Source organism: Chroicocephalus ridibundus, chromosome 4, assembly GCF_963924245.1.
Source record: "Chroicocephalus ridibundus chromosome 4, bChrRid1.1, whole genome shotgun sequence".
Lineage (NCBI taxonomy): Eukaryota > Metazoa > Chordata > Aves > Charadriiformes > Laridae > Chroicocephalus > Chroicocephalus ridibundus.
This window is the reverse complement of record NC_086287.1, coordinates 33,470,345-33,484,587: the sequence shown is the minus strand read 5'-3', so window position 1 is coordinate 33,484,587 and position 14,243 is coordinate 33,470,345. Positions and strand designations below refer to the sequence as shown.

General features: G+C 42.0%; 1 protein-coding gene and 1 long non-coding RNA gene across 3 annotated transcripts in view; one reads left to right on the top strand and one right to left on the bottom strand.

Moving 5' to 3' along the window:
- Positions 1-282: 282 nt before the first annotated feature.
- Positions 283-12,954, bottom strand: LOC134514253 (uncharacterized). Its single transcript, XR_010070682.1, has 3 exons — positions 12,799-12,954; positions 3,507-6,547; positions 283-2,445 (listed from the first exon to the last, which is right to left on the bottom strand). It is a non-coding gene; the product is annotated as an uncharacterized LOC134514253 (long non-coding RNA).
- Positions 12,955-12,986: 32 nt separating this feature from the next.
- Positions 12,987-14,243, top strand: part of NUBPL (NUBP iron-sulfur cluster assembly factor, mitochondrial) — an 86,931-nt gene continuing 85,674 nt past the window's right edge. Inside the window, exons 1-2 of one of the 2 annotated variants that reach the window (XM_063331773.1) lie at positions 12,987-13,219; positions 13,999-14,146. In XM_063331773.1, coding sequence (XP_063187843.1) covers positions 13,106-13,219; positions 13,999-14,146 — 262 coding nt within the window. In that variant the 5' untranslated portion in view covers positions 12,987-13,105. Of the gene's footprint in view, positions 13,220-13,998; positions 14,147-14,243 lie in introns of those variants that run through there. The other variant, XM_063331774.1, reaches the window with a different exon arrangement.

Genomic DNA, 14,243 nt, shown 5'->3' with positions numbered 1-14,243 from the left:
AACTAGTATGACATCATTGTTTGTTTATGGATTCTTGGTGTAATTATGTCATAGTTTCCTTGGGAAGGCAAATTAATTTTGTTGTAATGCATGTCGCATTTCTTGAATCTTACTGGGCCATAGTTAGGTTAAGGACCTCTCTTTGCATGCCAAAAAAGATAGTAAATTTGTTGGTTAAATTTTAGAAGAGAGATTGGATTTGATTGTGGCTTCTGTATAGGAAAGAACCTCCTGTCATCTAAAGAATATATCCATGCATAAAATATATTGATATTTTCATCTGTTAAGGTCTTTATATAATATTTTGGATTTGACAGCTGTCCCAGAATATATCTTGTATCCTCTCTGCTTGTTGTTCCTGGAGCAGAGAGCAGGTATTTTGAAACTGGTAACCGGAAATCTCTGGTTACCTTCACATCAGTTCTCTTTCAGAGGGGCAGATGGCAGTATGAACCATTTCTCACAAATTTCAGTGGACACGTGTTTTTCCTTACCCTGTGTGTGAATGGTCATGCATATTTCATGTATGTTTAATGGAATGAATCCTCTTGTAAAGAGGGGGGTGGGTGCTGGGAGCTCTGCCTTGGCGGTACTTGGCTTTCTCCTGTTTATCAGAGGATGAAACACCTAAAGATCTTCCAGTACCAAAATGCTCTCATGTGGTCTTGAATTCTTCCCTAAGGACTTTTTATTTTTTTAAGTAATAAGTTTGGTGTTGCATACCATTTGGCAGGGGCAGTAGTTGACTGGAACTTTGAAGGGACAAGATGCATCTTAGATGTTACTCCTCTGTCTCTGGTGTCTGAAACCATGATCAAAGGTCTTTCAAGCAGGTATCACATCAACAGAGTGCCCCTAGGTTGCGTCATCTGTTTTGAAGAGAAACTATACAAAGCTGCGGTGGCATTTAGATAGCAAAGATACAAAATAAGTTGCTGGTAAGGGTTGTATCTTGGTAAAACTACCTCTTGTGGGACGCATGTAGCTGAAAGGCTGCAGAGTGTGAAGGGAAGAATTAGATTTAAATGTTTTATTTTCTCCATTGTCCAGTGTGGAACTCGCTCTTCCCACACATACTGAGATAAAAAAAAAGGAAAGACAAGTATCAGGCACATATAAGGAAAGAAAGAGTAGTTAGTTGAATCACTTAGAAACATTTAGTAAAGAATCACAGGTGGATGCCACTACTGCTGTGAAGGGTAAGACAGAACTGATGGACTCTGCTGTGCTAGTTAGTAGAGGTTGCTGTTAGAAGACTCTTTCATCATCAGAGATAGCCTGGAAAGTGGAATTTGCAGTAACGAATCGCAAATTTCCACCACGAGATAAAAGAAAAATCCACAAAATACTCTGTAAACTGGGATTAATGTTTACATAAAGTACATTTTTTTAATTTGGCCATGCTGAAACAACAGATCAGTCCCTCAACGAAAGAAAAAAAGATATTGCATATCTTTAGTTTAAGGTGTTAAAACTGCTACAAGAGACAGCTCAGGATGATAGTGTGTTTTGGTTTTGAAGTGATGTTTACAGTCTTACATCCTGAACTGAGTCAAGTCCTTTGCTTTCTGTTGGATGATGATCCCTTTTCTCTTCTTTTGCTCCCAGTTTACTTATTTTGCTTCTGGTTTCGAGCTGCTTAGCCTACTTGTGCTATCTGTGCCAAGTTATCTGGCTGTTTGTATTTGGTGATTCTTTTTTTTTTTTTTTTAATTTTATGTTCATAGCCTGTTTCTCAATCTAGTTCAAGACCCAATTAAGCTTTCTTCTTTCTACAGACTCAGAATTGCTAGCTGAAATGCTGATTGCTGGAAGAGAGAAAATATCGTTGAACAGTGATGTGAGTGTAGAGAGGATTAGGTGGTGGTGTTAGAATCATTTTATTGTCTAAGTAGCAGACGCATGATGATTACTGTATTTAGTACTAACTTCTCTCTTACTCAAAGTGCTGTGCAGGCATTAAGGTCAGGAGTATGTCTGCCTCCCAGCCATCGTCCTCATTCCTCCAGAGCTATTTAAATAAGGAAAGGGGAGAGAGGGCATAAGGAATTTCTTTAGTAGTCAGGCAGCAGAAATGAGATGGAATAGCAGTCCTGTCACTCAAAGACCACAAATACTGCACAATGCCTGTGTAAAGCTACCAGAAATAGCTCTTCAAGAGAAGATGTGGGGTGAAGACGATAATCAACTTTGCCTTGCAAACAGACCCCAGATCTGTTTAGCCTTCCAAAGAGGCATTGCAAACTTCTGTGGGAAGATGACTGAAAGGAAGAGATGGCACTGTGATTTTTATCTTTCTGGTTTGCGTCCTAACTCTGAGGAAGGTCATGACTTCTTCAGCCCCAGTTCTGTAGCTTCAGAGTTGGTACACCTCTACTTCTTCCAGCAGAGCCAATTTACTGTCCCCGTGGACGTGAGAATTGTTTCCAGTGAAGGCTGGTATTCCTGTTGTGGAAGAGCAGTCCTGTGATTTGAGCAGTTGATTTTATGTGTTCAAAGTATGCAGCAAAAATTAAATACACTATTAAATATAGATTAGTGTTTTGTTTAGTCCTTCATACAATTACAAAACAGATAGTGGAATGTGTTAAATTAGAGTAATAAAAAGTTAATTAAATTTCTGAACAAAATAACAGATTCAGTGTGAAGGCTGTGTCAGGTACAATTACAGCTTTTCTAAGTGAGAAGCAGAAATTTGGCTCTATTGGGAAACAAAGGTAGCCAGATAAAGACACACAATCTGCTCACTTACCATGATTGCCTAAAGGAAATAAGAACACTATTAATCACAGTTTATTTCTCTACAGGTGTCAGGCATGTTCATTTGCATGTGACATTTAACTACTGTATTTTTTCCCTGCTTGGGTGTCTCCCACACCAAATCTTTGCATGATTGACAGACATTAATGTTAAAAGGACTTCTGTTATCCTGCTCCAATGAAATCAACAGAGCAGTGGGAGTAGCCTGGCTACAGTACGTACCATAGGGTCTCATTGTAATACCTCATATTGGTTAGAAGCAAGATAATTTTTTTCACAGAATTGAGCTAATCTAATAAACTACAGTCCTGAACCTTTCTTGTGTAGAGCCAATCTTGAGTTTCAACACAACATTCTCAATTCTGGAATTCGGAGGGAGGTTGTATAGAGCCACCAAACTGACTCCTTCTGGAGTCCCTCAACGGTCAGCAGTTTTCTGCTCTGGTTTAGGAATGGCACTGCCGGATCCAGGCTGATCCCTGGAGGCATATACAAATGTCTTTGACCTTGCTTCCCCAATTTCCCGAGTTTGGGATCTGGGTTCTACACAGCAGGAGTGCATGGAAACAACTTGGATTGTTTCCAAACAACTAGGAGGACAGTAACTGAAGCAGTGGTGAGGGAAAAAGCTATAAAAGCCTGAGATAAGGTCACAGGGCCTGGAGGAAACAGGGAGGAGTAAGAGTGCTGAATGAGAGCCTGGAGCTGTACAGGCGGTTTGCTATCCCTGAGCAAGCTCTGTGTACCTGCTCAGGCCAGCTTTGATCTGTGAAGCTCAGCTTCTTGCGTCCCATATGGAACTGCTGACCATGCATCTGCGCAGGGCCTGGCACCGGTCTGGCAGTGCGGTAGATGGTGGTTCTGCTTTGCTTCAAGCCACTGAGCTAACCCGTGCCTGACTGATCCAGATGGGTGTTGCAAACTGGGTTCCTCCTAATGGGGGAGGTATTTAGACTGGGCCCTGTTGCAGGCACTGTGGAGCACAGGTCCTACGTTCTTCACGTCCTACGTTCAGGGTTGGTTTGGTGCAATCCCAAGGTGACTCCACCAAGTGTTTGTGCTGTGCTCCACAGCCCCTGTATTATTGGTTTGTGTTATGCTGGACACCATCCTCTATCCCTGTCATGTAAAGGAATTGAAATCTATTCTCTTCCCCAGGTATTGCTGCATCCCTGCTCTCTTCACCTCATAAACACTTTTGCAATAGCAATTAATACTACAGAGGCATGCTTTTGTTAGTTAATCCCATTTCTTTCATTTTCAGTGAGAAATTTTGATGGTAATTTGAGGACATTGCTATAGAAAAAATGCATCAGTATCTTCTAGGAGTGGGAACTTGAGTTCTCCATGTTTTAAATAGACGCCATATGTAAAATTATCAGAGTATTGGCATAAAGCCTCATGTTATTATTAAAAAATGTACATGGATTGAGACATGGCTCTTTTTGCTCCTTTCACAAACAGTATGAAAGGTCGTTTATTATTCTCTATGTACCTGGAGGACTCCTTGCCTCTAGTTGAGTGTGCAGGCATAATCAGGCAGCGTGTCATTTTTTTTTTTTTTTTTGCATTTACATGGATGACTTTCAAAATAAAACTGTTACCACAGCTTCAGGCCAAAAGCTTTCTCCTTGAGCCACGGCTCCTATCATTTTTTTTCTCCCCTCAGGCATACTGATCCTTAGCTAGTCAGGAAAGTATGCACACAAATGATAGGTCATTAGGAAATTCTCTGAATAGCAAACCTCTGAAGTCATCCCAAGTGCTGTTTGCCGTGCATCATGATAAAACTGGGTAAGTTTGAAGAGGACCTAATTATATGCTTGGTCTGTCATTTATCAGTTGCTGGAGCTGTTGTTCCCAGAACACAGCAACCTCTTCTGCGGCCTCGTTCAACAAGATTGCCAGAGCTCCATGAGCCAAGCAGGGTTGACAGATTTTGGCATTTTATTTCCTTCGATGTAAGATCATTGCATTATAATGCAAATGGGTATCTCACTTTGCCGTAACACAGCATCATATACAGATACAGTAATGTTGGTCTATGCGCTTTTCTTAAAAATGTAGTTTGGGAACTCATCCCCTTAGAACAAATAGCAACTGTAGGGCTTTCATTTACCATCACCCTTTGGTATTTGATCGTTTGTTTCAGTTAATACAATAGTGTGTATATATATATAATCTTTCCATGATTTTAATCAACTTAAATGGAAGGTGATCTTGTTTCCCCCTCAGGTCTTGTGGGGAAGAAAGCAGATGTTTAATGCAGTGAGCTAAATAATAGAAGATTGTAAATTCTAATGAATATTCATGGAATCAAATGAGATAATGTACCATGTGTCAAGAAATAATGTGGCTTCCTGCTATGACTTCCAGTGTGGCTTAACATGTTTCAAAGAGCTTCCAGTGTCAAGAGCTGTTCTTTAATATTTAATTTTCACAGTTCCTTAAAGCACAGATTTTTTTAATGCATGTTTTTGAACTCATTTGGGGTGATATTATTTCTTTATTATTTGATACCTCAGAAGCACCGCAATGATGAAAAGGAGATTTTTTTCACATAATCTTTGATTGTTTTTTTTTAAGCTGCCAAAGGGTCACAGTTTCTTTCTTTTACAATAGATGCAAAATAGCTGCTACAGAGTGAAAGTAAAACACTTTATCTTCAATATTTGATGTTCTAACAGAATAGAAAAATGGCATTTGGTATAACTTTTTCTAAAAGAGCTTTTTATTTCACAGATAATTCTTGGAACTGCTGGAGGCTTACATTTTTATGAATAACTGAGTAAAACAATTACTCTGTAACTTGGGATATGTTAATATCAATTACAGATATTTAATCTTTCCCTGTATGCTCTGTTGCCCATAGGACAAAAAATAATTGTATCTTCATAGTGACAGGCTGAGTGAGGGCTATGTCCAGATTAAAAAAACCTTCATTTTGGTGCCCACAAATAAATTCCAGCACAGATATGTGGTGGTGTAGCTCCTGTTATAGAAAACACAGATCTAACTACTGTACTCGAGCTTAGAGAATGACTCAGCTCACCTTCAGGTGAACTTCTAGGCTACATCTGTACTAGGAAGTTAAATCAATTGCAGGAAATATTGGACACTGCAACTCATCTTTACTTTTAACAGTTCCTGCAATACTTTTGGCCAGGGCGAACTCACTAACAAAAAAATTCTGGTCCTGGTTCAGCAGGTAAGATGGGCCCAGTCTCAAGAGGCAGGCTGCACGACACCACCCCGCTTTGCAAACCTCCTTTCTCTAACAACGTCGTAAATCTATAAGCATGAGCTAATGAGTCAAGTGCTGAATTCAACAATTGCTTAGTATAAAAAAAAAAGGCGTTTTCTATCAATAGTCCCTCTATTTCCTGTAACACCGTTATATTTACTCATATCAAAGTTTGATTAGATTAGTATTTTAAAAGGTACAATGCAGTCCTTTAGTGGCAATAATTAGAAGAATGTAAATCACATTTATTTCTGTGACAGAGTTGTTTTCTAGGCCTTAGTTTCAAGATCCATAGGCCAAGAGCTTTCATAAAGATTTCACTAGAAAACTGCCTTCCTCTGAACCAATTTCTATGAGAAACCCAGTTCCTTTGTTGTTGGGAGCCATGAACCCTGTTCCTCTTCTCTTCGTGCCCAGGGAGCTGGCAAGGAAACGACAGCAAAGATAAATTCTCTGAAACGAGAGGAACTTGCTTAGCTTCTTGTAAAAGTTAAACTTCGAAGCTGCTCTGCTTTAGGCTGTTCTTTCCTTGGTATAAGCTTCCTATAAAGGAGAAAATAGGCAAGTTATAAATGCGCCCATCTTCGCTGTCTGTGCTAGGAAAGTCAGTTGGCTCTATTCTGCCTAAAGCAGCCTGCTGTTTGACATTAGGGGACATTAGCATAATTACAAATCTGAGGCACTGTGTGTCATTTTCTTGGGGGGTAAATCAGTAACACTTCAGCATAAGAGATTAGAAATCAGGAACTCCAGATTACATTCCTGGATCTGCCTCTGGCTTAATGTAAAACCCTGAAAAAGAGTTACTTTCCTTCACAGTTGAGGATTAACCAGAGGACTGTGTTCCAACATTCAGCTGTTCTGGCTTCACAGCGGTGGAGTGCCTCACAGTTTTACACGATAGCTCTTCAAACAGGGTGCGCAGACACAAGAAGTGTTCTTGGATCACATTTATTTTCAGCTGAGATGGTTCCTTGCACACTGAAACACTCTGGAGCAGGTTGCGGCTGGCATCACTGTGTAAGTGGTCCACCTGCACCCAAAGAGCATCAGTGCCCTTTGAAACATCTTGCACTGCTAGTGTACTGGGAATTATGAGACAAGTATTGAATGGCCACGGAGCAAAACTGAACAGGTTTGGAACATGAACCAGACTTTAAAAATAATTATTAAACACCAAAACCACTAAAAGTTGATGCAATGTCTCAATGAGCCTCGTTTGTCAAATAAGATTAATTTGCTATACAGAACTCATTTAGGCTCAAGGTTCTGATGTTAACAAAAATGCTTCCTGTAAGGCATAACCTCATTACTGAGAAAAATGAACGAAGAGCAGAATTAAAAGGATTTCAGAAACTGAAACTGTGACTGAATGCTATTATGACACAGACCAGTGGAGTCAAATGATTTACTGAAGCTTTTAGGACAGTGACCATCTTTTTATTCTGTATTTGTACAATGTCTAATACAATAGTTCTCTTTCTGGCCCTGGGACTCTTATCATTGCAATTTATCTTCATTACTGGAAAAAAAAAAAAGAAAAACAAAGGAAAGAAGAAGGAAAGAAAATGCCAGTCTTCCTTCAATGTTTGTAAAATAATATGGCAAAGATTAGGAATACTTTAAAAAATCAAAACATTTGTTTTTCTCATTTCTTCAAGTATGGAAATGTTAATTAATAATAGTTAATAATTTTTGCTAATTCCATTCATGCAAGGAATATCTATATATCAAGTACCTAAGAAAAATTATATGGTTTTGTTACTGAAGGGCACATTCAATAAAATAAATCTCCTCATTTTCTGCACCACTTGCTTAAGGCTGGAAAAATTGCTGTAACATCAGCTGCATCTTCGCTGTGATGTGACTGTTACTATAGTAAGCAATATTAACCTGAAGGACTTGATGACTAACTTCAGAAGGTTCTAGCAATAACTTAAATATGGTTTTCATCTCTTCCTGACTATGAAAGACTGCACCTATTAAAAAGTCCACACGAAAAGCAATATACAAACTAAATTGGGCTCAATTCTGCCAGACCTTCTTCCTCATTTAGCAAAACAGAACTAAAGGAGACAATTTAATTTCTTTCTCAGTTTAAGGTTTGGCAAAGCATTCACACAGGATGAAGCTACTTTTGTGGTCTTGTATTTATTGAAAATATTAATACACATGATAAAGAAAAATGAATACATTATTACTGTTTCTTACTTGTTTTCATTATGCTTGTTAAGATGTTGCAGTTTCAAGTATTGCCACATATAATAAACAAAGTTTGTTTCTTACATAAGGTAATACTCCATATGAAAACACAGGTAGCCCTCACTTGTTTTGTATGGATATTTGAAATCAGAATCTCTTAAAATCCCTTGGACCAAATTTACTTTGCAACTGGTAGGCAAAACTGCCTCAATAGCAGTGATGTTGGCCTTGGTATCTAAACCTAGCAGGAAAAAGACCTAAGAGAAATTTTAGTGAATGACAGAGATGCAACAGCGTGAGTCTCCTCTCATGCCTGAAATTCCCTACTGACATAGAATCATAGAATGGTGTGGGTTGGAAGGAACCTTAAAGATCATATAGTTCCAACCCCCTGCCATGGGCAGGGACACCTCCCACTAGACCAGGTTGCTCAAAGCCCCATCCAATCTTGTCTTGAACACCTCTAGGGATGGGGCATCCATAACTTCCCTGGGCAACCTGCTCCACTGCCTCACCACCCTCACAGTGAAGAATTTCTTCCTGATATCCAATCTAAACCTACCCTCTTCCAGTTTGAAGCCATTACCACTTGTCCTATCACTACATGTTTTTGAGGAGTGCCTTACTGATACGGCTGGAGCCAGGTATGACATCAAGCCCATGCGCACAAGCTCTGCCAAGCTGATGCTGGTCTGTGCAGGAGCAGATTGCGTGTCTCAGCATTAAGTAAAGCAACCTGGAAGTTGTGTGAACTTACACGAGGAGCACAGCAAGGATAAAGCAAAGAACTCATGCCGGTAGGCATTTTGGCTTGGTTTATTTTGCAGCCTGATCTAGTTTGTCAACCCTACAGGAGAATGATAGTCTGGCAAGAGCCGTGAGAGCAGCTCTATCTTGGTCGCAAAGCTGCCAAAGGGAGGAGGTGGCAGCCATCCTGAGACTCGGTGCATGGGCTGAGCCAAGAGATAACACTAATGAGTCCATGGCTCAGAAACAAGGGCAGAGCAGCAAAGCTACCTGCACCAGCAGTTGTTGGGTAAGAGCACAAGAAGTCACAGAGGATTACCAGTTTTTTTCCAGCTAGGCTTAGCTTTAAAAAAGCTTGGGAACAACTGCTGCAGTTTAAGATAGCATGGAAAAAAGATAACGTGATGACCCCAGGCGTCCTCCTTGCTCTCCAGCAGTCTGAGGCTCAGATAGAAGCAGAGTCTCTAACTTTTAAAAGGCAATCCTAGGGAAAGTTTTCCTGGCTTCTCCAGAAGTGCCACTGCTTCCACAGTTCTTTTTTAGGGCGCTGTATCTTATTTTGCTATATAACAATATGTGGAAGATTATCTCGTAATTTAATGTATTTATCTGTATTTCTTAATCATACAACATCAGCCTCATTGTCCATCACACAACTGGCCTAAAACTTAATTATCTTAGACTTCCTTCATTCCTGAATCAAGTAATTATTGCTATGTGGACAAAAAAAAAAGATAAAAAGCAACATTTTAACCTTTATTATCTTAAATGTGCCAGGGCTGCTTGACCAGCGAGGGAAAAAAATCCGAACTGGTGACCCCCATGCCACACACACTTGCCCTGGTATGCTGTGGTATACATCTCTGGCCAAAGATCACAGGTCTGGTCATGGAGCTAACATGACCTCTTAGTTTTGAAGAAAAATTCTTTAGCCTTTCTTTAATGTAATTTCTAGTTTAAATTGTGACCAAAATGGATGGCTCATATGAGCAAGAGTTTGCAGCCTGTCCTTAACTTACTGTATTATTAATATGGTACTATGCAGGCACTCAGGAATGAGAATGGGAACACAGGGCTCCATCAGCCTTGAAAGTTTACAGTCTTGATAACATACGCTTTCTTAGCTGCTTACTTCCTATTGCACACAAATCAACCTAGTCATCTACCAAGTCATTTTTCAAATGTTAATTCTTTTTTAAATTTTGGAGTCATTTGGCAACAAATCTCTCCTAGCTATACGTGGATGCCCTTAATTGATTTTGGGCGGAGAAAGAATACATTTAAACACCAGAAAATCTAATTTCAGACAAAAATCGATTTTATTTTTATCATGTGAGTGTTCAGGCTGAATAGCAATTTAAAGTCTTTGAAACATTTTCTTACGCTTGCTTAAAGAAAACGTTATCAATTTGCATTAAAATTAAATATTATGTTTTTCATTTTGTTGAACTATTGAAAAGTCCGGAGTGGAATTTTCTGAAAGATGCAGAGATTGCCCATGGTTTCCATAAAGATTCAAGTCCAGCAGTAAATTCTTTGTTAATTTTTGGTTGCATTTTCCTAGACACATGTTTTAGCACTGTATGTGGACTGCAACGACATGTCTGGCAAACAACTTAGACCAATGCTTTCAAATGTTAAATAAGAAGCCAAAAGCAATTATGTGAAGTGCACAATCCATGAAACTGTCTTCACAATTAGTAGAGATGGTGCAACACTACTCAATCAAGCTGTAATCAATGTATTCCACTATTAACAATCAAGGCATTTTGAAAATGACTGCTTTATTGCTGAGCAAATTTAATCCCTTTCTAATGGCCAAATGCTACTTTTTATTTTCACATTCAATACAACCTACTGCCATGTTAACTCCCCTCCTACTAACAAACCAGTGGTAAAGGAAATTGTTAAAAGTATTGGTAATCGTTTCTTTCTTAGGTAACAGTTTGGAAAACTCCTTCAGCTTACTTTTCAAAAATCAACTTTATTTTGTGCTACATCAGCTTTACAAAAAAACCAAACCCACAGAAATATTTGTGAGCATTGTTCCACTCGGTGTGTGAGCTATTCTCAGAAACAGAGAGCATATGGTGGAACTGTTTTGCCATTTCTTTTCTTTGTATTGACTTTAAAGTGATGGGTATCTAAACTGCCTGCCTACCAGTGATCCTGCATTACCGATTTCATGTCTGTGAGATGCACAGTATTTTGCACTTTAACACTGCCTCCAACTGCTCAAGGTAGGAAAGGCAATTATGCAAATTTCTTGCAAGGCAAAGGGTAACATGGTTTCCTGAGGCAGTGAAAAAAAGGCCCTTGGTGTAGATCTGTATTACGGTTTCAAAATGAAGCTGGCTCATTGGCTTTCGGTGTTTTTTTGCATTTTGGTTTGGCAGTAGGGTAAATTATTGTGAAACTCTTCAGATGTCTGTGCTAGCTATGCAAAACATGCTCATGTGGGTACAACAAAAATGAAGTTGAGTGAGAATCACTTAAAGGAATACCAAAACCATTTCTTTTTATTGCTGTAATTTTTGTTTGCAGCTAAGCACTGGCGTAAGCCTTTGAAAATGGTGCTTTTTTATAAAATGCTCGATTAGCGCTTTTAATAATACAAGTCAAAAAATGACATTTAGAATAGTGGTGAAAATTCTGCTCAACGTGAAAAGAGGAAATGTTTATTTTAATAACGCTTTAGAATGATGTAAAATCCTCTGATCCGTTATGTATTACAACAGATACCAACAAAGGACACTACCTACACTGTATTTTATCTTTGAAAACTAACGGCCTGGAACTTCCGAGATCTGAATTACTTCTGAAATACCACTTAGATGAATAAGGACTATTCATGGAATTGTCAAGCGCAAATCATGTCAAACCGATCTAATTTCCTTCCGCAACGTGGTTGCAAGCCTCAGAGGTGGGACAGCAGCAGATGAGGAGTACCTTAAGGTTTTTAACAAATCTCACATGACATTAAGGAACAGAAACGTGATTCTGATGAAACCGCTATGGAGTGGGTGTATACTGGTCGGAAAACTAAAACTATAACCAGAATAATTATCAGTGCTTCAGTTCTGGGCTCCCCGGTTTAAGAAGGACAGAGAACTCCTGGAGGGGGTACAGCAAAGGGCAACCAAGATGATTAGGAGACTGGAACACTTCTCTTATGAAGAAAGGCTGAGGGACTTGGGTCTTTTTAGTCTGGAAAAAAGACGACTGAGGGGGGATCTTATCAACGCTTATAAATATTTAAAGGATGGGTGTCAGGAGGATGGGGCCGGGCTCTTTTCAGTGGTGCCCGGGGACAGGACAAGAGGTAATGGGCACAAACTTGAGCATAGGAAGTTCCACCTAAACATGAGGAGGAACTTCTTTACTTTGAGGGTGGCAGAGCACTGGCACAGGCTGCCCAGAGAGGTGGTGGAGTCTCTGTCTCTGGAGACATTCAAAACCCGCCTGGACGCGTTCCTGTGCCACCTGCTGTAGGTGACCCTGCTGTGGCAGGGGGGTTGGACTAGATGATCTCCAGAGGTCCCTTCCAACCCCTACCATTCTGTGATTAGTATTATTAAAAAAAAAATACCAGGCGGCATCTGCCCTGGCTACAGGTCTCTTTGTTCTTTTAATTAACGATCCGAAGGATGAAATGGAATATATTTATTACATTTGCAAAAAGACACAAACCAAGGAGGGGCCAAGCTCTCGGCCAACCATTTTGCGGGCCGAGGCGCGAATCCCGAAGCCACCGAGAAGCTGAAGGAGCGCCCCCGGGGAGAACCAGAGCGAGATTCAGCGGGGACAAGTACAACCCTGTTAGGAACGACCCCAAACCAACTTACAACGTATACGGTCACCGGCTCGGCTCTTTATCCGGGCAGGCCTCGGTCTGTTCCGTCAGCGTTCTCTCAGCCCAAAGTCCTCCATCTCCGCTCTCCCCGGTGCCCGCTGGGCCGGTGTCCCGGCCCCTGCGCGGCCCGGGAGGCCCGGAGCCCCGATACCGGGGCTCCGGGCCTCCCGGGCCGCGCAGGGGCCGGGACACCGGCCGAGCTGAGGGAGGCCCGGCCCGGCGCAGCGCAGGGGGGCGGGCCGAGGCGCGACGAGACGGCGCCATCTCAGCGCGCCCGGGGCGGGGGAAGGTGCCGGGCAATGGGGGTTCCCGCCTGGCGTTGGGCGCTGAATGCCGCCCGCCTCCGCAACGGCGGGAGGGCTCCGAGGCGCGACCCGGGCTGCGGACCCGCCGCTTCGTTTGCCGGCTCCGCGGTGAGTGAAGCGTGGGCTCTCCACGGCGGAGGGCCGGGCTGTCGCTCTGCCCTGAGGGAGGAGCTGCGGGGGAGGCTGGAGGGTCGCCGTGGCCTGGGCCCGCCCGGGTCAGCAGCGGGTGTGGGGATGCGGTGGCTGGGGCAGCGGCCGGAGCGAAGAGAGGAAGATGAGTCTCTGCCCGGTTTTTGCCGGGACCGGGGTCTGTTCTGTGGAAGGAGCGAGCGGTCCCCCTTGCTCTGGAACAAGAGAAGAGGGACTCGCTCGGGCGGACCGGCACTTGCCGGGCCGCCTCGGGGGACGCTTCCCTGGGGAGGGAGAGCCCCCGGCCCCGGGGAGAGCTACTGGCGCTTCGCTGGTGGCTCACCGGCACCTCAGCACCGGCGGGTTCTCTGCCTTTGCTGTGCTTGAAGCAACTGTAGCATAAAAGACCGCAAGGTCTAGCCTGTTTTTTTTGAAGCTTCTAACTTTTTCAGTGACATTTTGGTTTATTTTAACACAAGCCCTCAATGTATGTATATTTTTTTTTTTTCTTTTAAGTGTTAAGATAGATGCTATTTAACTGTGCATCTAAACAAAACACCCACTGGGGTTATTTCTAAGCAGGCCCCATCCCTGCCCGCCTGTGGAGCAGGCTCCCTTTGGGAGACCCTGCCTGCAAAACGCTTCTTTTTTTTTTTTATTGGACCAGTAGTGGAATTGGTGGGTTCTTCCCTCTCGGCTTTCTCCGCGGAAAATGCGGGTTGCTGCATACGCATTCGCTTGCTTTCTGTTTTTGTTAGTCCTCAAGATCCAGGGATGAGTCTCTAAGGGACAAACGCGCCCAGATCCTGTCACGGGGGCTGCCGAAACAGAAGCCCATAGAAGGAGTCAAGCAGGTGGTGGTCTTGGCTTCTGGAAAAGGGGGAGTTGGAAAATCAACAACAGCAGGTAATATTTTTTTTCCCCCTGTTATCGTTTACTTTGCACGTTTTGTGATACTTTGTAAGGAATGTTTGGGCACTCACTGTGTCATTGTGTTGAGTCC